Source organism: Hippopotamus amphibius, chromosome 5 (genome assembly GCF_030028045.1).
Source record: "Hippopotamus amphibius kiboko isolate mHipAmp2 chromosome 5, mHipAmp2.hap2, whole genome shotgun sequence".
NCBI classification, from domain to species: Eukaryota; Metazoa; Chordata; class Mammalia; order Artiodactyla; family Hippopotamidae; genus Hippopotamus; species Hippopotamus amphibius.
The window spans coordinates 132,427,050-132,449,284 of record NC_080190.1 but is presented as its reverse complement, the minus strand read 5'-3'; the positions used below and the strand labels follow the sequence as shown (position 1 = coordinate 132,449,284).

Below are 22,235 nucleotides of genomic sequence, written 5' to 3'. Positions count from 1 at the left end.
AGCAACCTGTCCAGGGTCACATAGCTAGTAAGGCGCAGACTCAAGATTCAAATGAATCTTGAGTCTGCCCCTTTGACGTCTGGCTTCAGAGTTCATGCTTTTATCTTCCTTCTGCTGTTCTGCAAAAGAAAGTATATATTTAAGTCTGAGAATCTTATGATATTTCAAAGTTATTACAAGGAATTCTGAATTCTTAGAATTTAACTACTGTCTTTTGTTCTAGTCTTTTTTTTTTGCAGGGGGAGGGTTGGACATAACACATTAACAGTCAGCTTCTGGGAATACAACAGGATATTTGACTCTGGGATGTTTTTCCCAGCCATTTTTGTTGAAAAACATTTTTATCTCCTCTTTAACAGCAGTCCTGAGGAACTGTGTTTTTCTCTTAGATAACCAAGTGAAAAACAGGAACAAATTTGAAAAATGCAGAAAGATATTGTCAGTCATTCAGTGCACAGTGACTGCTACTGGTAGAAATAGTGTAAAGAGAAAACTAATTAAAATTGTCTAAAATTGGGCACCAGAACATTTTTTAGAATTCAAAAACTGATCAAAGTGTCCTGTCTTTTTTGTTAATGCTAAAACCCTCAGAACTTTATCTGGAAAAATTAAGGTTCATAAAACAACAAAAATAACACATGACAACTAACTTACCTAAAAAACTGGTAACTTTTTGACTAAAAACTAATGGAGTAATACGATCTTCATAATATTTACACAATATTTGATTTAGCAAAACTGTATTTGGTAGAAATTATGGTTGTAAAAGAAAATTCATGTTGGCAAAAGTTATAATCAGTAAAATACCATGCATAAAGAAGCAGCTGATGAATCAAATCTTTGTTATAACATTTACTTGGAAAATAATCCTGAATGTACATTATATACAGTAATGCAGCTGAGTTCAAAGTTAAATTCTAAGGCTACTTTCTCAATTACTTTCTCAATGAAAATTAATTTTAAGGTAGTTCTGTTTTTTTAAAATTTTTATTTATTTGGTTGCACCAAGTCTTACTTGTGGCACGTTTGCTCCTTAGTTGAGGCCAACATGCTTCTTAGTTGTGGCTCTTAGGCTGCTTAGTTGCAGCTTGCTGGCTGCTTAGTTGTGGTATGCAAACTCTTAGTTGCAGTATGCATGTGGGATCTAGTTCCTTGACCAGGGATCTAACCTGGGCCCCCTGCATTGGGAGCGCAGTCTTAACCACTACACCACCAGGGAAGTCCCAAGGTAATTATTTTTTTAAGCTCTTTATTGGAATATAATTGCTTTACACTCTTGTACCAGTTTTTGAGGTACACCGAAGTGAATCAGCTGTATTTATACATACATCCCCATAGCCCCTCCCTCCCGCGACTCCCTCCCACCCTCCCTGTCCTGGCCCTCTAAAGCAATTCTGTTTTAATTTAATATTTTTATAAACATGAAGTAAAAATATGCCTAGAATCAAAATAGCAGTTTTGAAAACTACCTGTTGTTATGGGAATATGGTGATGACAAAGATCAAAAGAGATGCTCCTCTCAACACTTTATAGTTTAGTGGGCAAGGCTTACATTAAATAATTTGTCACATAATTAATTGCTGAGTTAATGCTGAGATAATAAGGCAACTTGATGTAGTTTGGCAGTCAGGGAAATTTAAGCTGTATGGAAAGGTGAGTAGAAGTTAATTCAGATAAGCATGTCAGAGGAATAGAGGTAGAAGGCCATTTGGCTGGAAGTAGTGTTTTCTTCAAGACCTTTAAGACAAATGGATGATGAGGTTTACATTTAAAAACAGATTTAGTAAATGGAAAATGGCTTTAGGGAGTAGAGGTGTTAAGAGAAGACTTCAGCAGAACTGTTGGGAAGAGCCTACAAGAGTACAGTAGTACAGACCAGAGATGATGATTTGGAAAGAATAGAGAAAATGCAGAAGGCAAACAGTACACAGCTTTGAGAACCATGAAGGGGGTAGAATCATCTGGATTTTGTGGTTGATTGGCTTTGGAATAGAGAAAATGAAGAATGTCGTGGATGATTTCCAAGTTTTTGGCTTGAATAAGGGTTTTAGTACTTTCACTGAGAAATGGGAAAACTGAAGGAGGAGCAGTTTTTGGAGAGAAGATAAGTGAACCCGGTGAGTTTGAGATGTTTATGAGACATTCATGTGGATCCAATTGGATATACTGTTGTACATACAGATCTACAATCATGATCTGGGCTAGAGAAGAAAAGTTAATACAGGGATGGTATTGAAGCCATGGGAGTAGGTGAGCTAATTTAAGGAGAAGTGGTGCATAGTGAGGGGAGGAGGGCCTCGAGCTCAGGTCTGAAGAACTCCAGCAAAGGTTAGACAAAAAGTAAGAACTGGCAAAGATGTTTAAGAAACAGCAACCAAAGAAGGAAAAAGAAAATTTGAAGTGTTAGAAGCTATAAAAAATAGAGTTCATTATTTCAAGGTAGAAGTGGTCAACATTGTCCAATGCTTTTGAGAAATTTGGTTAGTACTAAAAAGTAACCTGTGTGTTTATTGACAAAGAGCTGCTTAGTGCCTTTACCAAGGCAGCTTTGGGGGAGGATCGGACTGGAAGCCAGATTGGAGAAGTTGAGGAGTGACTGGGAATTTGAAGAAACGGAGGCTCCGAGTAAGTGGGTGTTCGGGTGCTTAAAGTGGAAACAGTGGAGACAGGCAACTCCTTCAGGCAGTATAATTTCCCTTTTTATGCATGTGTTATAGTTTATCTCTGAACATAACACATCACAGAATAATTTTATTTTTCCATGCTATGGCCTTTTTCTGTGATTTATTGTAGGGAGAGGAGTTTAGCAAGGTGGGAAGTCAAGAGTGATCTTTTTAAGAGCTCTTTATTACTCCTAAAATAATGCACTAATTCTCCCTCCAATCCCATAGTTCCTTATCAAGAAACAAAAAGAATCAACCTTTAGACCTGTTACTAAAACATAATCATCTATTGAGTTATAGTATGATGTTTAATAATTTCTAGTGAGTGTGCTTATTTCAACTTGGCACATTTTAATCTGTTAAATGCTACATATTTCCAAAACATAGTTTTTTTTAGGGGGCAGGGATAGAGAGCAGTGTTTAAATGACCTGGACGTATTTAAAATTTCACAAATTATTTAAAATTCTATTACAATAGAAGGTATAGTGAATTCCTTATATTAAAGAAGATATAAATGGATTCTTGATTCTTCCAGCAATCAACATTTTTTAAGTATTAGCCTTTTACATACTAAAATTTAATAGTTTTATGTTTTAATTTTGACATTTCTTACTAATATAAGTTCTCTTTAACGCCTGTTTTCTGCTCATATACTTCATCGAAATTTTGCAATAAGATTAGAGTTTGGGTTTAGACTACATTTTGGGCAATCTCTGAGTTGCTGCACGAATTAATGTTGAGGGTTTTTAGATCAGATTGAAAATTCATTTTAAAGAAATGAAACTTATTTTAGGTACATCGTTTATAATGTGAAATTAGAGGAGTCAAGCAAAGAGGACATGTGAATATATATTGAAAAGTTTCATCACTAATAATGAAATTCAAATTACAGTGTTAAGAATGCCATTTCTATCTATTAATTTGATAAAGATGAATGTTCACACAAAAATCTGTACATAAATGTTCATAGCAGCTTTGTTTGTGATAGTTAAGAGCTAGAAACACCTCAACTGTCTTTCAATATTCCGTACAATAATAAGGAACAAACTTGCTACAGGCAGCGACTTGGGATGAATCCCAAAGACATTGTGCTGAGTGGGAGAAACCAGCTTGAAGGGTTGTGTACTGTATGATTTCCATTTATTTGACATTCTCAAAAAGACAAAACTATATTGGTAGAAAACAGATCAGTAACTGAATAGGGTAAGGGTATAGCTAAAAAGGAATAGCATGAGGGAGTCTTTTGGAGTGATGGAACTCTTCTATATCCTGATTGTGGTAGTAGGTAAATGAATTTATACACTTGTTAAAATTCATAAAACTGTACACCAAGAGAAAAGTCAGTTTTACTGTATGATAATTGTAACAATAAAAAATAAATACAGTTAGAGAAAAATTGGTAAGTTAATCTGTTATGCTGATGTATAGTAGTGAAGTGGATCCTCTCTTCATTGATTGGCAATATCATTGGTAATATCATTATGCAGATATTAAACATTATTTTACTTTTTAATTTAATGATATGCAAAATGTATTCACAATAATATACGAAAAGAGGAGGATAAAAACTCTACATCATACTTCCTGGTATATTAGAAGCATGTTTTCCCGCAAAGAAGTATATAAAATTACCATTAGTCCAAACACCCTCATAATGAAAGGAAAGCCAGAAACTGGGGCCACTGCACTTTAGTCCTTTGCCTGCTTGACTGTTCTGTTTAGCATTACAGCAGCCAGAATCCTTTTAGGGACTGATAAGAGGTCATTGGGCCAAGTGTTCTGAACACAGCTGTCTCAGCTGCATATCAATCGTTTGTTTTCTCAGGAACAATCCTTGATGGTTCCGAGGATAATTTATTGTTTGGAGATAGTCAAGATGCGCTTTCTAAATCCATGATTAGCATATGAATTATCTGAATTCTACTGGTGACAATGGTTTTTCAGGCTTTTAGGAGATTGGTTTACCTGGCTTGACGTACAAGTTTTTTTGTTTTTTTGACACATGTTTTCTTTTCTCTTTGGTAACACCTTCCAGTGGAATGGCTGGTTATTATAGTAGGTGTATGTTTAACTTTTTAGGAGTCTGCCAACCTATTTTCCAAAGTGATTGTGCTACTTTATAGTCCTTCCAATAGTATGTGATATTTCTAGGTGCTCTGCATCTTTTTTTTTTCAGTTATAGTTGACTCTACATCTTGGTAACACTTAATATAGTCAGTTTTAAAAAGTTTAGTCAGTTTAGTGAGTGTGTGGTGTTATCTCATGTTTTTAAACAACTTTATTGAGTTATAATTTGTGTACCATATAATTCACCCATATAAAGTATGTAATTAATATTTTTTAGCAGTATATTCACAGTTATGTGCAACCATCACAATTTTAAGACATTTTCAACACTTCAAAAAGAAATCCTGTACTCTTTAGCTTTCAACCCCTCCCCCACCCACCCCAAGCCATTCTCACCCTCACCTCCCAGCCCTAAGCAACCACTAAATTACTTTCTGTCTCTATGGATTTCCTTGTTCTGGACATTTCATATAAATGGAATCATGTAATGTGTAGTCTTTGGTGTTTGGCTTCTCTCACTTAACGTGGTGTTTTGGAGGTTTATACACTGTTGTAGCAGGTATCAGTATTTTATTCCTTTTAATGGCTATTATTACATTGTAGTGATGTACCACAATTTGTTTATTCATTTGTCAGTTAAATGGACATTTGAGTTGTTTCTACCTTTGGGCTATTATGAATAATCCTGCTATAAACATTCATGTACGAGTTTTTTGTGTGGACATGTATTTATTTTTCTTGAGCATATACCTAGGAGTGGAATTTCTGGGCCATATGGTAACCCTAATCTTTTGAAGAATCGCAAAACTGTTTTCTAAAGTGACACTATTTTACATTCCCACCAGCAGTATATGAGGATTCTAATTTCTCCATGTCTGCACCGCACTTGTTATTATCTATTTGGTGCTAATCATCCTAGTGGATGTGAAGTGTATCTTGTGTTTTTAATTTGCATTTCCCGGATGACTAATGATGTTAAACGTCTTTTTACATACTTATTGACTATTTGTATACATTCTTTTCTGAATTATCTGTTCGTGTTTTTTGCCTATTTTCTATTGATTTGTCTGTCTTATTTTTGAGCCATAAGAATTCTTTATATAGTTTAGAGACAAGTCCTGTGTCTTATGTACGTGTTGTGATTATTTTTATCCTCCTGTGGCTTACCTTTTTGTCTTCCTAATAGCATCTTTTAAAAAGCAAAATTTTAAAATTCTGTTAAAATTCAATATATACTTCTTATTTTGTATGTTTTGTACATTTGTATTCTAAAAAACCTTTGCCTATTTCAAGATTACGAATATCTTCTACATTTTCTTCTACAAATTTGTACTTTTAGATTACATTTAGGTCTGTGATCCATTTTGCATTAAATTTTGTGTACAGGGTGAGTTAATGGTTGATGTTCATCTTTTTCCATGTGGATAACCAGATGATTCAACAATGTTTGTTTGAAAAGACTTTTTCCCATTGAATTTGTTTTGCCAGCTTTGTTGAAAATCTGTTGGTCATACACGTGGCCACTATTTTGTTGCATTGATCTTTTTTTTTCCCCCAATACCAAAGTGTCTTCATTCTTGTTCAGGGATAGTAAACCTTGAAATTAGGTGGGATATGTCCTTTTACTTTTTTTCCTGAGATTTGGTTGGTGTTGTGTTGTACATAAAAATCATTTTGGGGAGAACTGCTATCTTAAAATTGAAATTTCCAATCCATGAAATAGGAGTTTTGTTTATTTAGATCTTTGTTAATTTCTTTCAGTACAGCTTCAGTTTGCAGCGTAGACGTCTTAGGTGCTGTTTGTTAGATGTTTTACCAAGTATTTCATGGTTTTTTTCTTGTTTTGTTTTTTTTTTGATTTTGTTTGTTTGTTTTTGTTGTGCTACTATGAATGGAGTTTAAAATTTTTTGTTTTCCACTTATTTCTTGTTATTCTATTATGGAAACAATTGATTTTTACATATGAATTTGGCATCCTATGACCCCGCTAAATTTGCTTCATTGGTTCTAAGTCATTTGTTTTTAGGTTCCTCGTGGATTCTGTGTAAACAATTTTTGTCATCTGCACATAGATACAGTTTTACTTCTTTTCTGATCTATGCTTTTTGTTTTTATTGCCTTATTGCATTGTCTAGGACTTTCCAGGACAACATTGATTAGAATTGGTGAAAATGGGCATTCTTTTCTTTATTTGTAATCTCAGGGTTTTTTCTTTTTCTTTTCCTGTGTGAGTAGGTGGTGTATTTTAAAAGATAAAGTAATCCTTTGGGTTTTGTTTTGTAAGTTCTATTGTTTGGATAGCTTCCTGGGGTCAAGTGTGTATTTGGTAAAAGACTTGGTGAATAGCTCTTCAGTAATGGAATGAGATTTTCCTCTCTTCAGCTGGAGTAACTTTTATCTACCATTGAAAATATAGTATACAAGTTAGGTGAGAAGCAAGAGCCAGGGCTCAGTATGAGGGTGGTCTGTGTTTCTCATGGCAGTGCTCATGTTTTAACTGTAACTACCAAGGGGAAAAGAGAAAATAAGACAGAGAAATAAGGGGAGATTTTTGTCTCTAGTGTCAAGTGTACTTTGAATTGAGGTAACTTTTAGTGTTTTTGCTTCAAAACACTAAAAGATAGCATTATATAGAATATCATTTACATGCCTTTCAACCCATTCTGTTGTTATTCTTTGTCTTATTATGTTTTATCTTTTTTTAAGTTGAAGTATAATTTACATGTAGTAAAATGTATAGCTCTTTAATGATCAGTGATGATTTTTGTTGAATGTATATATCACATAACTATCACTCAGAACAAGTTTTTTGTTTTGTTTTTTTAAAATTTGTATTGGAGTATAGTTGATTTACAATATTGTGTTAGTTTCAAGTGTACAGCAGAGTGAATCATTTATACCTATATCCACTCTTTTAAAAAAAAATTTTTTTTATTTGGTTGCACTGGGTCTTTGCAGCAGGCGGGCTCCTTATTTGCAGCATGTGGGCTCCTTAGTTGTGGCATTTGAACTCTCTTAGTTGTGGCATGCATGTGGGCTCTAGTTCCCTGACCAGGGATCGAACCCAGGTCCCCTGCATTGGGAGCACAGAGTCTTAACCACTGCACCACCACGGAAGTCCCTCTACTCTTTTTTAGATTCTTTCCCCATATAGACCACTACAGGGTATTGTGTAGGCTTCCTTGTGCTATACAATAGGTCCTTATTAGTTATCTGTTTTATATATAGTAGTGTGTATATGTCAATCCCAGTCTCCCAATTTATCCCTCCCTTTCCCCTCCCTCGCCTTACCCCTGGTAACCATGTTTGTTTTCTACATGTGTAACTCTATTTCAGTTTTTTAGATAAGTTCATTTGTACCCCTTTTTTAGATTCCACATATAAGTGATATCATATGATATTTGTCTTTCTCTATCTGACTTACTTCACTCAGTATGACAATAGAACAAGTTCTCCTCTCCTGCTGCTTTCCAGTCAGCTTCCCAACTCCAGAAGCAGTAACCACTTTCTGGTTTCTATCAGCATAAACCAGTTTCCCCATCGCTGAAGGATTTTCTCTGTTAGACTGTTTGGATGTGTTTTTGTAAGGTGATATTGGAAATGTTTTCAAGAAAAGTATAGGCTTTGGTGAAGAAACTTTTAATTTTCTGATTATATGCTACCTAATTCTCAGAATCAGTGATCCAACTTGATTGCTCCCTAACTAGGAGACAAGAGTATTTTAATGAAATTTAGTCTGATTGCTACTTTGCTGTTTTACCTTTGTTCTTATTGTAAAAAACTACAGGTTTTTCTTTGAGAGAACTCTGATCTTATATTACTTTTCCTTGATTTGTCATGTCACTGTTTTTGTTTTTCGCTTTTTAATAAATTTATTTATTTATTTATTGGCTGCATTGGTCTTCGTTGCTGCTCACAGGCTTTCTCTAGTTGTGGCGTGCGGGGGCTTCTCTTCACTGTGGTGTGTGGGCTTCTCATTGCAGTGGCTTCTCTTGTTGTGGAACACAGGCTCTAGGTGCGTGGGCTTCAGTACTTGTGGCTCACGGGCTCAGTAGTTGTGGCACATGGGCTTAGTTGCTCTGTTGCATGTGGGATCTTCCCAGACCAGGGATCAAACCCGTGTCCCCTGCACTGGCAGGCAGATTCTTAACCACTGCACCAGTGGAAGGTCCTGTCATGTCACTGTTAATTAAGTCAGTTGTTTATTCACAACATGATTTTGGATATTTTTCCATGAATGCTGAAATTTTATCTCTAATTACTAGAATTTTAAAATGATGCCAATGATATATGTTATTCTACTTCATCTGCGTTTGTATGATGATAAGAAATTTACATTCATTGTACTCATGGTAATGCTAGCACCTGACATTTGAATTTCCCAGTTTATAAAATGCTAACATGTATATGAAAAAATACTTAATACGATCTAATTTACTTGTGCTTTTATTTTGTTGAATGATCTTACTATTTAAATGTCATCCTTAATAATGTGGTTTTTATTTTATTTTTATTCTAGTTCATTTAGCCCCTAAAGAAATAACAGTGTCTAAGGGACAAGAAGAGGAACCTGATAGCCTAGTTAAATACTTCAGTGTTGTTTGGTGTAAGGCTTCAAAGAAAAAACACAAAAAGTGGGAAGGTGACGCTGTTCTTATTGTAAAAGGAAAGTCATTTACATTAAAGGATTTGGAAGGCAAAGACATTGCAAGAGGTATTGTGATATTACCTGATGTTTATGATTTCGTCTAAAATTAATATATACCTCTGGCTACAAAATTGAAATGTAATTGGGTTTTATAAAGATATTCTTTAATTGACTTTCATGTCTAAATTATCTCATAAACATTAATCTCATAATAATGTCTGACAGTCTTATGTATACTCAGTGAGGTGAATTTTCTCACCCATGGTTTCATTTCCCATGGTTTCATTTTCTCCAAAAATAAAATGGCTAGCCAGGTATTTACAGTTATATTGACAATTTTTTCTGAGATTAAGCAGTTTGTCTTGGTATGTTTTACATCTTTTTTTTTTTTCCCCGAATGCTGAGTGATTAAAAGTTAAAAAAATGTTGGTATCAGGAGTAGAATGATATTTAAGTTCAGTGATATCTAAAGTAAGGCAAAAAAAGCAAGGAGATAATGGCTAGACATGACCTAGATTAATACATCTAAATTGAAGGTTACCATTTATCTCTGTTATAAAATGTTGCCAGCATGATTTGTACAAGTTAGCCCACAAATTTGGAGTACCTAAAACCATCATGAATTTTTTGCATTGTCTCTTACTGTTCAGTTCTGAGTGTGGCCCATAATTATAAAATCTGTTCTACATGTTCACTCATTCATTTGAAAATATCATAGTTTATAGTTTTTAGTCACTGTTATGTGCCAAGCACTATGCTAGGAGTAAACATTCAAAGATAGATATAGTTAATAGTTTAGTGGGGACAGGGCAATGTAATTGATAATTAGGAAGCACTAGGATAATTGTTTCAATGAGAAGTTTTTGCTAAGCACAATATGAGCATATATAGAAGGACCATTTAAGTTGGCCTTCAAGGCTAAGGGAAAGCTTCATAGGAGTTATTGTTTAAGGTAATATATGAAGGATGGATAATTTTGTAGGGGATGAGAAAGAGGCATGGCATATGTACAGGTTCAAAGGCTAGAACTACTTCAGTGTTTTAGGAAGGTCTTATATGAAGGGAAGTGATAAAGGGGCAAGAGATGAAGCTGAATGGAATTATCTGCAATAGAATTTTTTATTATAGAAATATTGAACAAATACTGTATATTCAGTATTATGCTTAGTGTTGAGAGAAATTAAAAAGAAAAATTACAGTACACATTCCATGTTGTTGATTAAGGTAGATTGAGGCTAAATTTTTGGAGAACTTGTTTATACCAATTTAGTGAAGTTAAATTCTAAAGCCACCTAGAGAGGTAAAAATTATTAAAATTACCCTGGAATATCTGTTACCCATACGATAGAGTATATATGGTTTTGAGTATGTATAGTTTGTAATAAAGTGATCTTTCAGTTGCAAGTAGTGAAAAATGCAAATTAGGTGTATAAACAGTGGTTTTTTGCTCTGACCACCAAAGTAGAATCACCTACAGTGCTTTTAAAAAAGGCCAGGGCTTCCTAGGTGGCGCAGTGGTTAAGAATCCGCCTGCCAATGCAGAGGTCACGGGTTCGATCCCAGCTCCAGGAAGATCCCACATGCCACGGAGCAACTAAGCCCGTGTGCCAAAAAAATAAATAAATAAATAAATAAATAAAAAAGGCCAATGCCTTGACCTCTGAGGCTGTGATTATTTGGTCTGGATGGTGGGGAGAGGGACTGGACATCCCTATATTTTGTTTCCAGATGATTCTTATATCCAGCAGGAGTTGAAAACCACTGGTTTAAACATTAATGGAGGTTTTATTGGCTTTCAAAGTGAAAACATCCAAATGTAAAACTTGGCTGCTTAATTATAACATTAATAAATATATCAACCTGGAGTTAATCTTGCCTATAATGCAAGTGGTTTTTCTTTTAAGTAAATTGGATATACATCATTTAAATATTATTAATGTAGGAATAAACACTCTAAGAAAGCTGAAGGCTGTAATGCTGAAATTGCTAATAGCTTGTGATAATGTAGTCAGATTCAACTGACTGTCATTACACAACACCCAGAAAAGAACAAGTGTGGGAAACAAAGTTCAAGAGTTTAAAGAAAGTCTTCTGGAGATTTAGAGATGTTTGAGTCAGTCAACAGTATGGATCAAAGTGAAATGAAAGATCTTGGAGTTACAGAGACTTTTGAAGATGCTTCAAGATTATGTTTATTCTTATCTTATTTTCATGTGATTAATAGTAACTGGATTAATAGTGTTGGATTCTATATGAAGATAAAACTGTTATCTTCATTAGTGTGGAGAGATCAAGACTGCCGTTGAATTGAGATAGTTTGGGAAATGGAGGGACGGGTCTTTAGCCTTTAGGAACACTAGCCAAAGATCTTCTTCCTTTATCAGAGCTCTATCATAAATAATTGAAGAATCTGTGACCAATTGTCACAGATTGCAAATATTAGCCCAGTTTTAATAGAGAATTGTAGCAATTTCCAGCTATTTTAAAAGGGTCATGTCATGTTTTCTAAAATTGAAAATCTTTTATTTTTTGTTTTTAGAAACTTTAAATAAAGTTTTTGCTGTACACAGTTTTTGCCCCTCAGAGTGGCAGAAAAACCATGCATTTAATGTGGACAAGCATAGGAGTCTAAAATTCCCTCACTCTGTCTGGTTAATGAGTTCATTTTAAGCAGACTGTGACTAACTTACTCATATTTGTATTACATCAGCACCTTACACATGACAGCACTTAATAAATGTCTGTTGAATTAATAATAATTCAAACAAGCTTGATATTGTAATATATCCCACTTTTTAATTCAAGAGCTGAACTTGGACTATCAGTGGCCTCTATGACAAATGTATTTTTGCTGTGCTATCTCAGGTGGAATAGTGTAGTACTAGTTGTGGTAGAAATTGCTTTTATTGCTGGTTCTTCACATTTCCAGCTGTTTGTAAGTGGAAATAGAGCTGCCCTGGTATTTCTCTAGTTTGTTTACAAGAGAGTCCATATAGCCTATCAAACTCTTTTCTTGGCTTGATTTTCTACAGATAGCAGGTGGCAAAACTATGAATACAATAGGCTGTATTTTCAATAATTAAAAAAAGCTTTGCATGTCTCAAACTTGCCTAATTTTTATAGCTAAAAATTACTTAATTATTTATGCCTTCTGATTTTTACGTGTATGTGTGTGTGTTTACTAAAATGATAAATTATATTTTTGTTTTGACTAATGGTTATATGAGCCTATTTGCATTCAAAGTAGTTTTCATTCTCTACAGTTATAGGAAGGAGACTGGTTACACAATTAAGTCATTTTAGAGTGTCAGTAAATTTAATTTTTTCCTTCTCAATTTAAAGGCATTGGATATAAATTCAAAGAACTTGAAAAGACTGAGGAAGGTCAAACAATGATGATTGGTGGAAAAGAAATAGAAGTCATGGGTATAATCTCTCCAGATGATTTCAACAGTGGCAGATGTTTTCAGCTTGGAGGAGGAAGTTCTGCTGTCTTAAGTTCTCCTCAAGCTGCCAAGAAGTGTTTCCCTAACCCTTTCAAAAGTGTCTGTAAACTAAGTTCAAAGGAAAATAGACAGAACGGTTTCCAAAACTGCAAACCACGCCATGACCCACATGCACCAAGTAAGATTTAAAAACTAATTTGAGTATTCTGTTTTTATTGTCCAAAGATGTTTTGGTATATGAATTTAAAGTTTAATTTTTGTTTTAAAGCTTTTAAGTAAAAGTGTATATTATTTTTCAGATATATAGCTGACATAAGGGATAATTTTGAAATTGAGTAACAATATAGTTTGAGAATTGTTTCATAAGTAAATGTACAATTGCAAAATACTATACATGTGTTGAAGGAAAATTGTGCAAATTGTAGATGTATACACACATACATACATACATGTGTATGATTTTGAGTAAAATCTGATATCTTTAGTAGGGAGAAAAATTAGTAAATTTATGAGTTAGGAATATTTTTGAACTTTGTTTTGAAGACCGTATGCTTTGATCACATGTATTAGTGATTAGTGATTTAATTCAGTATTAAAATATTGAAAGGTGAGATGTCATATAAAGAATTCAAATTTTATTCATGAGAAGTCAATTCAAGTTGATTTTCACAGTAATGAATGTAAAAATTACATAAAAATAAAACTTAGTCTGTTTATGACTTTTTAAAATTTGATCGTTCAGTCAACAAGTATTTCTTGTGTGCTTTTTATGCATTGGGCCCAGAGGTGAAACTGTCATCACAGATCTTCTCGTTTGGTGAGGAGACAGACAAGAAATTTCAATTGTAGTTTAGTGGATGTAGAAGTTGGAGAATAGAGTAGGCTTTTTCCATAATAGTGGTAAAATAAAAGTATTAAAATAACTATTAAAATAACTATAAATAAAAGTATTAAAAAGGCTGTTTTCTCCTCTTGTAAGTATTAGGGAAACAAGATTTTTGTTTTGTTTTGTTTTGTTTTTAATTTTAAAAACTGTTTATTGTGAAAATTTTCAAGTGGATACAAAGTAAACAGAATTGTATAATGAACTCAATGTAACTATCACCAGCTTCAAATATTATTAACATTCTACCAATCCTGTTTCATCTTTGCTTCCACCCACTCACTTCCCATTGTTGTTTGACTATTATTTTGTTTTTTGCAGTTATTTATTTATTTATTTATTTATTTTTTCAACTTTCTTTTATTTTTTATTTTTTACAAGAAACTGCGTATATTTAGAGTGTACAATTTGGTATCCCAATCTCCCAATTCATTCCCCCCCCAACCCTCCCCGCTTTCCCCACTTGGTGTCCATATGTTTGTTCTTTACATCTGTGTCTCTATTTCTGCCTTGCAAACCAGTTGATTTGTACCATTTTTCTATAGTCCACATATATGTGTTAATATATCAACATCACTAGTTATTAGAGAAATGCAAATCAAAACTACAATGAGAAGATGCCTTAGAGGACTGGAGCAGGGAGGGTGGGGGGGACTCGAGGGGGGGGCGTCAAGGAAGGGAGGGAATATGGGGATATGTGTATAAAAACAGTTGATTGAACCTGGTGTACCCCCCCCAAAAAAAATAAATAAATAAAAACTACAATGAGGTATCACCTCACACTGGTTAGAATGGGCATCATCAGAAAATCTACAAACAGTAAATGCTGGAGAGGGTGTAGAGAAAAAGGAACGCTCTTGCATTGCTGGTGGGAATGTAAATTGATATAGCCACTATGGAAAACAGTATGGAGGTTCCTTGTGAAACTGAAAATAGAACTACCATATGACCCAGCAATCCCACTCCTGGGCATATACCCAGAGGACACCCTAATTCAAAAAGACACATGCGCTCCAATGTTCATTGCAGTACTATTTACAATAGCCAGGTCATGGAAGCAACCTAAATGTCCATCAACAGATGAATGGATAAAGAAGATGTGGTACATACATACAATGGAATATTACTCAGCTGTAAAAAGCAATGAAACTGGGACATTTGTAGAGACATGGATGGACCTAGAGACTGCCATACAGAGTGAAGTGAGTCAGAAAGAAACAGAAGTTTTGAAATAAAGGGACCTTTTAGGTAATTTAGAGCAATCCCTTCATTTTGCATTTGAGGAAACTGAGTTCCAGGAGGATGAACTGACTTGCTGAAATTAAAATAACTATTGACATAATTGGGATTAAACCCTGCAAATTAAAAGTTTTTAGCTCTATTCTAGCTTATTTGAGGTTTAATTGAAATTTAAAGTGTGGAAGCTTATGCCTCTGATTTTTCTCTTTGTTTAAATGTTTTGTCTGTCCCACTGGCTCTTTTAACAAGCCTCCTTCTCTCCTTTCTTCTTTCTCTGCCATTCTGTTATGTAATAGAGGGCTGTGGGGAACTGAAAAGAATGCTGTGCTTAGTCAAAGACCTGAGTTAGAGTCCTTGTTTCGCCACTGAACTAACTGGTTCTTTGATCTGTTGGGGTAGTCACTTCACTAATATTATGCCTCCTTATGTGTAAAATGTGCGTTCTGATAACTATCATAGAGACTTAGAGTGCCTGGTATATACTGTGTACAATAAATATTTGCTAAGTGAATGAAAAATTTATTTTGATAATTTATATATATGTGTACATGAGTGTGTGTGTGTGTAAGCAAGCCCTTGTTGTGAATGGTAAATAGTTGATTATTTGCTTTCTCTCTCTCTCTCTTTTTTTTTTTTAATCTTGTGAAGGGTAGGACTAAGTTGTAGACTTAAAACTAAAGCATGACAGATTTTGTGAGCATTAAATGATACCTCATCATTGTGAAGGTGGAGGAGCATCCTAAAATTTGAATTGGTGTCCTATTGCTGTGTTGCTTTAGGTTTTATCTTTCTTGAAGTTGGGTGCTTTGTTAGATGACTTATGATTCTGTGGTCCTTCTTGCTTGAGCTGTGTATCATCTTCACCTCTATCTTCTTTTTTTCCCTTTGTCTTAATTTTTAAAGGATAGAAAAAAATGGGCCCATTTCTTGGTTGGAAATCTACAAGGCATACTCTTGCTTTGCTACGGGGATATAGAGGAAACCCAAGGGCTAAGTTTTCCAATTTCACTCCTTAGTCCCCTACCTGCCAGGAATTCACCTCAAAATGAGAGTTCCTTTTGGGTGCTCAGAAACCTGGGAAAATCCACAGAAGACTTTCCTCCGGGTAATTGCTATCAGTAAACACAACCAGACTCTCATTCCTGTGACTATATATTTCCGTCTTGATGGTTATTTATTTAATCTCTTTTCTTTCTTTTTTTTTTGGCCACACCACGCAGCTTGTGGGATTTTAGTTCGCCATCCAGGGATTGAACCTGCCTACTTGGCAGTGAAAGCGCGAAGTCTAAAGCACTACACTGCCAGGGAATTCCCATATTTAGTCTCCTGGAACCAATTTTTTTAAATCTCCTTTTCTCATCTTTGTTCTTTGTGTTTGTTTGTTTTTTTCTTTTTGTTTATTTTTTAAAATCTATTTTATTTTTTTTAACCATGAGGTAGACATACAAATATATCCAAAAAATTATTTTGCTGAGTTTATTATCTGATTTCAGATTTATCAGTTGAGACTGGCTTTCTAGTTATGGTTGATTTTGTTTTTTGGGTGATTTTTAATAAATCTTTTAAATTGTATTAGCCTGTTTCTAGAGAATTACATTATTATTTGATGGTTATTTCATGCTGCTTTGCAAAGATTCATGAATTTTAATTTTACATTTATGAATGAAGTAATTAACTTTAAGCAAATAATGCTGGTGAAGCCAATGGTAAATTTGTCATTCTTTCTCAGTTCTTCTGATTAATAGGAGTAATGGTCATTGTTAGTGGGCATAGGAATGAAAGTAAAGGGAGCCTTTATATTAAAATTGGAAAGCCTTTCCAGAATAAGAAGCTGTGAGCATTAGCAAGAGCATTTTGGCAAAATTCTAACCTGTGCTTTCAGTTGGAAATAGTTCTCTTTGCTCTGAATACTGAACTAAGTGTTGTGGCTTACTGAATTCTTTATTAGACAATAGTGAATTTCAGTGGTTTCAAAGCACTTTTGGGCATGAAGTTTGGAAAGCTATTTGCAATTCTTTGCATGAAATCTTACGTCAGTAATGCATGAGATTCTGGTTTTTTAAAAATTTTGTATCTTTGGTTAGCATTAATGTTACTGAATTTCAAAATTTTTGTGCCACAAATGATGGCAAACAGTTCTATCTTCTCAGTAATTAGAGCATGATAATGTAGTTACTGACAGAGTGAAACTGGAATACATTTATAATTATACTTACCCCTTTTTCTAAAGATTCCCTTGTTATGCTGCGACCAGATAATAATCACCAGTGGATGTTCAATAAGAACTGTTTTCCCGTTGTGGATGTAGTGATAGATCCTCACCTTGTATATCACCTTCGACCACATCAGAAAGAGGGGATCATGTTCCTTTATGAATGTGTGATGGGAATGAGGTAGGAAAATAATTTAATCTAAGATGAACTTTGATTTAACCTGTAACATAATGGTTTTCTAGAATGAGCCTGATATATAATGTGTCTCAGTGGGTACAGCTTAACTTCAGTTGGTAGGGATGGCAAATGGTACTTATATTATTTGGGTCCTAATCATTTCTGGCACTCACTGTAACAGCTCTAATAACTGGTGTCATAAAATCATATTTTATCTGGACTATTGCAACGGCTTCTAACTTGTGTATCTGCTTCTGATGCTCCTCAGATCCATTCTGCTTATCGCCACCAGCTTGATTTTTCTGAAAACAATTCTGAACATGGAATTTCCTTGCTTAAAATTATTACAGTTCTCAGAACTTAGAGCAGTGTTTCCTAATCTGTTTTATGCACTTTACGGGGTGGTGTATGGGATCATTTTAGGTGTACATGGACAAACTTTATTTTTTACTTTTAATAGTAGCATATAGAGTTAATGAATAATTAGAAAGAAATAATAGCACATTAAACTTTAGGTTTTGCAGATAAATTATGTTTAGAAAGAGTTTTCAAATAAATCTAAGTAAAAAAGTGGGTTGACAGAGAAAAATAATAAGTAAATAATAATGCATGGTATCATGTGTATGGCAAAAAATTGTAATGGTAGTCATGAAAGACTGATATTTGGGAAATGCTGACCTACAAGATACAGTCTGAGCTTTCAAGGATAAGTATCCTCATTTTCTGTCTTCTGCCTATTTTACCAGCTTGCTAGCCTTGTATTTCCTTGCTTGGAATTCAGTTCAAGCTCCAACTATACTGATCTGCCTGATTAATGTAGTGAATTCCTATTTACCTTTAAAACTCTGCTCAAGGTTCATCTTCTTCAAGGGAAGCCGTCCTGCTCTCTTCCCTATACCATGATGATAGATTATGGATCACTATTTTCTCTCTGTATTCACTATGTCTCAGTTAGTCGGTATCTTGCAATGGCAAATTGTTGATCAAAAATAATAAAGTGGCTATAATTCATGTTTGTAATTTTCTCTCTACACTTTGAAATGGAAAATATTTATAAAATTGTTTCTGTATTATTTCTTCTAGTATTTATTCAAGTAATTATTCTTCTAGTATTATTTCTACTAGAAGAAATAGAATGGATTAACAAACTATACTTACATTTTTGGTAATATTCTTAATTCCTTTGGATTTTATAACTTTTAAAATGTGTATCTCATACCTATCAGAGAGCTTCAAAAACTATGAAGTGGTATAAAATGCCACTTACTAATAATATTCCTTATAATATTTAATTTTAAATTATATTAACCAAGTAGGTTTGTAGGATGAGATTTTTACTAAATTACATGTATTAGAACAAATAGTGATTAATTTTTCTTACAGTTTAAGTAGCTATTTTGGTCGAGGACTTCATTTACTGCCAGAGAATTGTAAATACAGACCAGTAGCTGTTTCTGGTTTATACTTCAATATATTTTAAACTGTTTTGATATCTAGTACTGATACCAATAAAAACTGCTCAACTGTTAGTGATGAGAAGCATGGTTATAGTTAAACTATTCAAATGTAGATATAAAATTCGAATTCATTTCTAGTCTCTAAATATAGATACGTGATAGTAACAGATGATTTAGATTCAACTCTAATTTCAATTTGTTTTAATAATTTAGTTAACAAGAAATATATAATGAATATAATTAGCAAAGATGCAAAAGAGAGATATGTCGTAGGTCAGCTGAATGAAGAGCTAGAAAAAGTGTTTAGTAGCTGCTAGAATTCATCCTAATTACAAAATACCAGCTTCTGGTTCTTGACTAACAGGTGATGATGTTAGGGACATAAAATATTTTCCTTTTGTAATTAAAGGAAGTATAATTATTTCTAACAGGGTGAATGGCAGATGTGGAGCTATTCTTGCTGATGAAATGGGTTTAGGGAAAACATTGCAATGTATTTCGCTCATTTGGACTCTACAGTGTCAGGGACCCTACGGTGGCAAGCCAGTAATAAAGAAGACACTTATAGTCTCACCTGGAAGCTTGGTGAATAATTGGAGGAGAGAATTTCAAAAATGGCTAGGAAGTGAAAGGATCAAGATATTTACTGTTGATCAGGTAAGAGACTTTTAAGTTTAGCCTTGGTCATTTACTAAATCTCTGGCTTTTCAAATCAGTACTGCAGTTTTCACTCTGTGCAGCAGTTCTTCAAGTGTATGTAACTCCCCAACCCCTTGCAGATAAATGGAATCTTGCCTTACAGTTTAGTTATGAGTCAACATATTCTAATACCTAGTTAATGGTTGTCAGGAATATGCTGCTTAAATTTGATTTCACACAGTTTTTGCCCATGATTTGTTAAATATTATCTTTTTTTTTTTAGGACCACAAAGTAGAAGAATTCACCAAATCTCCATTTTATTCTGTTCTTGTCATCAGTTATGAAATGCTACTTCGGTCCCTGGATCAAATTAAGAATATAAAATTTGATCTTCTAATTTGTGATGAGGGGCATCGTTTGAAGAACAGTACCATTAAGACAACTACAGCCCTCATTAGCCTCTCCTGTGGGAAAAGGATAATTCTAACTGGTCCGTATTTACTTTTGGGGAGATATGATTGTATTTTTGCCTAGTGAATATGCAAAACTTGTGATGTTTGGCATCCAAACAATTGATAGTGTTGAGTGGAATTCATACTAATAAATCTGTGTTCGTTGACTATTGGTAGGATTCTGAATTATTAAATCCCTGTGTAGTGTTCTGCAACCCAGATTTTAGATCTTAGAGGAATAAACACTGTGGTATCATGGTACAGAAGGTAGGAGATGGGGCTAGACTGCTTGTGCTTGGTTTCCAAGTCTGACATTTACAGCTGTGCAACTTTGGGCAAGTTATACTTCTCTGTACCTCAATTTCCTTATGTGTGAAATAGGGATAGTAAGACCATCTACTTCATAGAGTTGTTGTGAGGGTCAAATGAGTTAATCCATGTAAAGTTTTTAGAAGACTACCCTATACATGGTAAGTGCTTAATATAAATATCCTTTATTTTTCTATGTTTGTGCTGTATGCATATGGTCTTTTGCTGGCCAAAGTTTCTGGTCCAGACTGTCTGGAAGGGTGAGATAGACCATGTGTAAATACAAGAATCCTTTTCTACCCAATCCTTTTTAGCTTAAGGCCTAGACTAGAATTAGGCCTGAATAACTCAATATAGCTTTTCTCCCACACCTCAGTTTAGTCTTGTGTGGTAGCAGAGGGAAGAAGAGAGCTGTGTTCATTACTAATGTTTACGACCCTTCCGTTTTCTGCTCAAGGCTCCATGTCCCTCTTACCTTTAATCCTTTTGGAAGGGATGGGCAGGGCATGATTATCCTTAATACATCACATCTCACTGTGTCCTTCATGTGTCCTTTACGCATGTCAGAGCTTCCTCTGAAGTTAAAATGAGGAGGGAGAAGGGGTGTGACCAACAGCTTATTCCTCCATTTTGCATCTTTACGGTAGAAGCGTGCCCTGGAGTGACAGAGAGGACTCCCCCTGTTGTGCCTACGTACCCATCTTTAAGTAATTTATGGTCATTTGACTTCCAATTTGTATAGAAGTACTGTATTAGCCATTACCAAATGTGATTTTTAAAACTATATGTGCTTTTTAGAGATGATTTTGGGAACTGTAAAATGGCCTTTCCATTCTTCACAGTCACTTAAAGATAATGGAGGTAAAAAGGACAGGGATCAAATCCTATAGTTATTTCTACCCTCAAAATTTGGTAGCTGTCCAGCAAATGTTTGTCAGTAATACTGGTGACATGGAAACCAGAGAATAGAAAAACTGGCTTTGAATATTTAGTAGAGGCTGTTTTTAAAGAAAAAAATGAGTTGGAGAAATGGAAAATTTAATCTAGGTAATTTCTTTATCTTTGCCTATTTGAGAAACTAAGTGGATTCCTTATACTTCTTGGATAGCCTTTGATTTTGAGATCCTTGGGGCCAGCAAAGCAGTGGAAAAAAAGATTTAGCTGAGTTTAGTTACACTGTGTTAGAAGAGAAAAGCAGAATGTTTCTTTTTACTGCTCACTGTGGGGTCAGTATTGCTTATGTAAAGAGCAGTAATAGCTATAGTTAAAAACGTTGGCATTCTAAGGGAAAAGAAAAAAATAAAAGAGAAGAGTGAGAAATTAAGATTATTTTTAAGTAATAACCAATAGTATAATAATAATAAAATAGATTCTTCTCTATTTGAAAATCAGATAATGTTCTTTAGCAAAAATGGATAGTTTTACTAATGTTATCAATTATAGGAAGTACCAACTCAACTAGCATTACAAATTAAATTTAATATTATCAGTAGAAAATGATTCTGGGGCTTCATTCAGAAGGACTGTCCTGATGGTGACCAGTGAGATCGCTTCCTTTGAGGAATTAGCATTGCCGCCTTTATTCGTACTTTGTCTTCCTGTTGTTTCTGCTTTCCTGTCATTGTCATTGCTGCTCCTGAGCTGTGGGTGTAGGTGAAAACTAGCTCTAACTAACCTCTTACATTTAGTTGGTTTTTATCTCCTTATAGTTGGTTTTTATCTCCTTAGAATTGCCTGAATAAATTCTTCTTTTTTATAATGGCAGGATACCTTACTCCCGAGGTGATTTGTGTCTTATTATGGACACAAGTATTTGTATACGAGTATGTTCAGTACTACATACATAATAGGTGCTCAAAAGCCATCTAAGAATCAAATGAAAGTAATTTTGATTTTGTTTCCTGCTGTTATATAGCCCAGTGCTAATGAAGAATATTTAGTTAATATTTACTGGAAATTTTAATATTAAAATTAACTTTAAATTAAATTAAAATTTAATAGAGGTGTGTTAGACTTCTAGGGCTGCTATAATACAATACC

At 34.2% G+C, this 22,235-nt stretch overlaps 1 protein-coding gene across 11 annotated transcripts in view; it reads left to right on the top strand.

Moving 5' to 3' along the window:
* RAD54B (RAD54 homolog B) overlaps window positions 1-22,235 on the top strand; it is a 107,317-nt gene that overhangs the window by 61,904 nt on the left and 23,178 nt on the right. For all 11 annotated transcript variants that reach the window (XM_057737407.1, XM_057737401.1, XM_057737403.1 and 8 more), the window contains 5 exons: window positions 9,251-9,445; window positions 12,722-13,003; window positions 17,178-17,340; window positions 19,226-19,451; window positions 19,717-19,924. In XM_057737407.1, coding sequence (XP_057593390.1) covers window positions 9,251-9,445; window positions 12,722-13,003; window positions 17,178-17,340; window positions 19,226-19,451; window positions 19,717-19,924 — 1,074 coding nt within the window. The remainder of the gene's footprint in view (window positions 1-9,250; window positions 9,446-12,721; window positions 13,004-17,177; window positions 17,341-19,225; window positions 19,452-19,716; window positions 19,925-22,235) is intronic.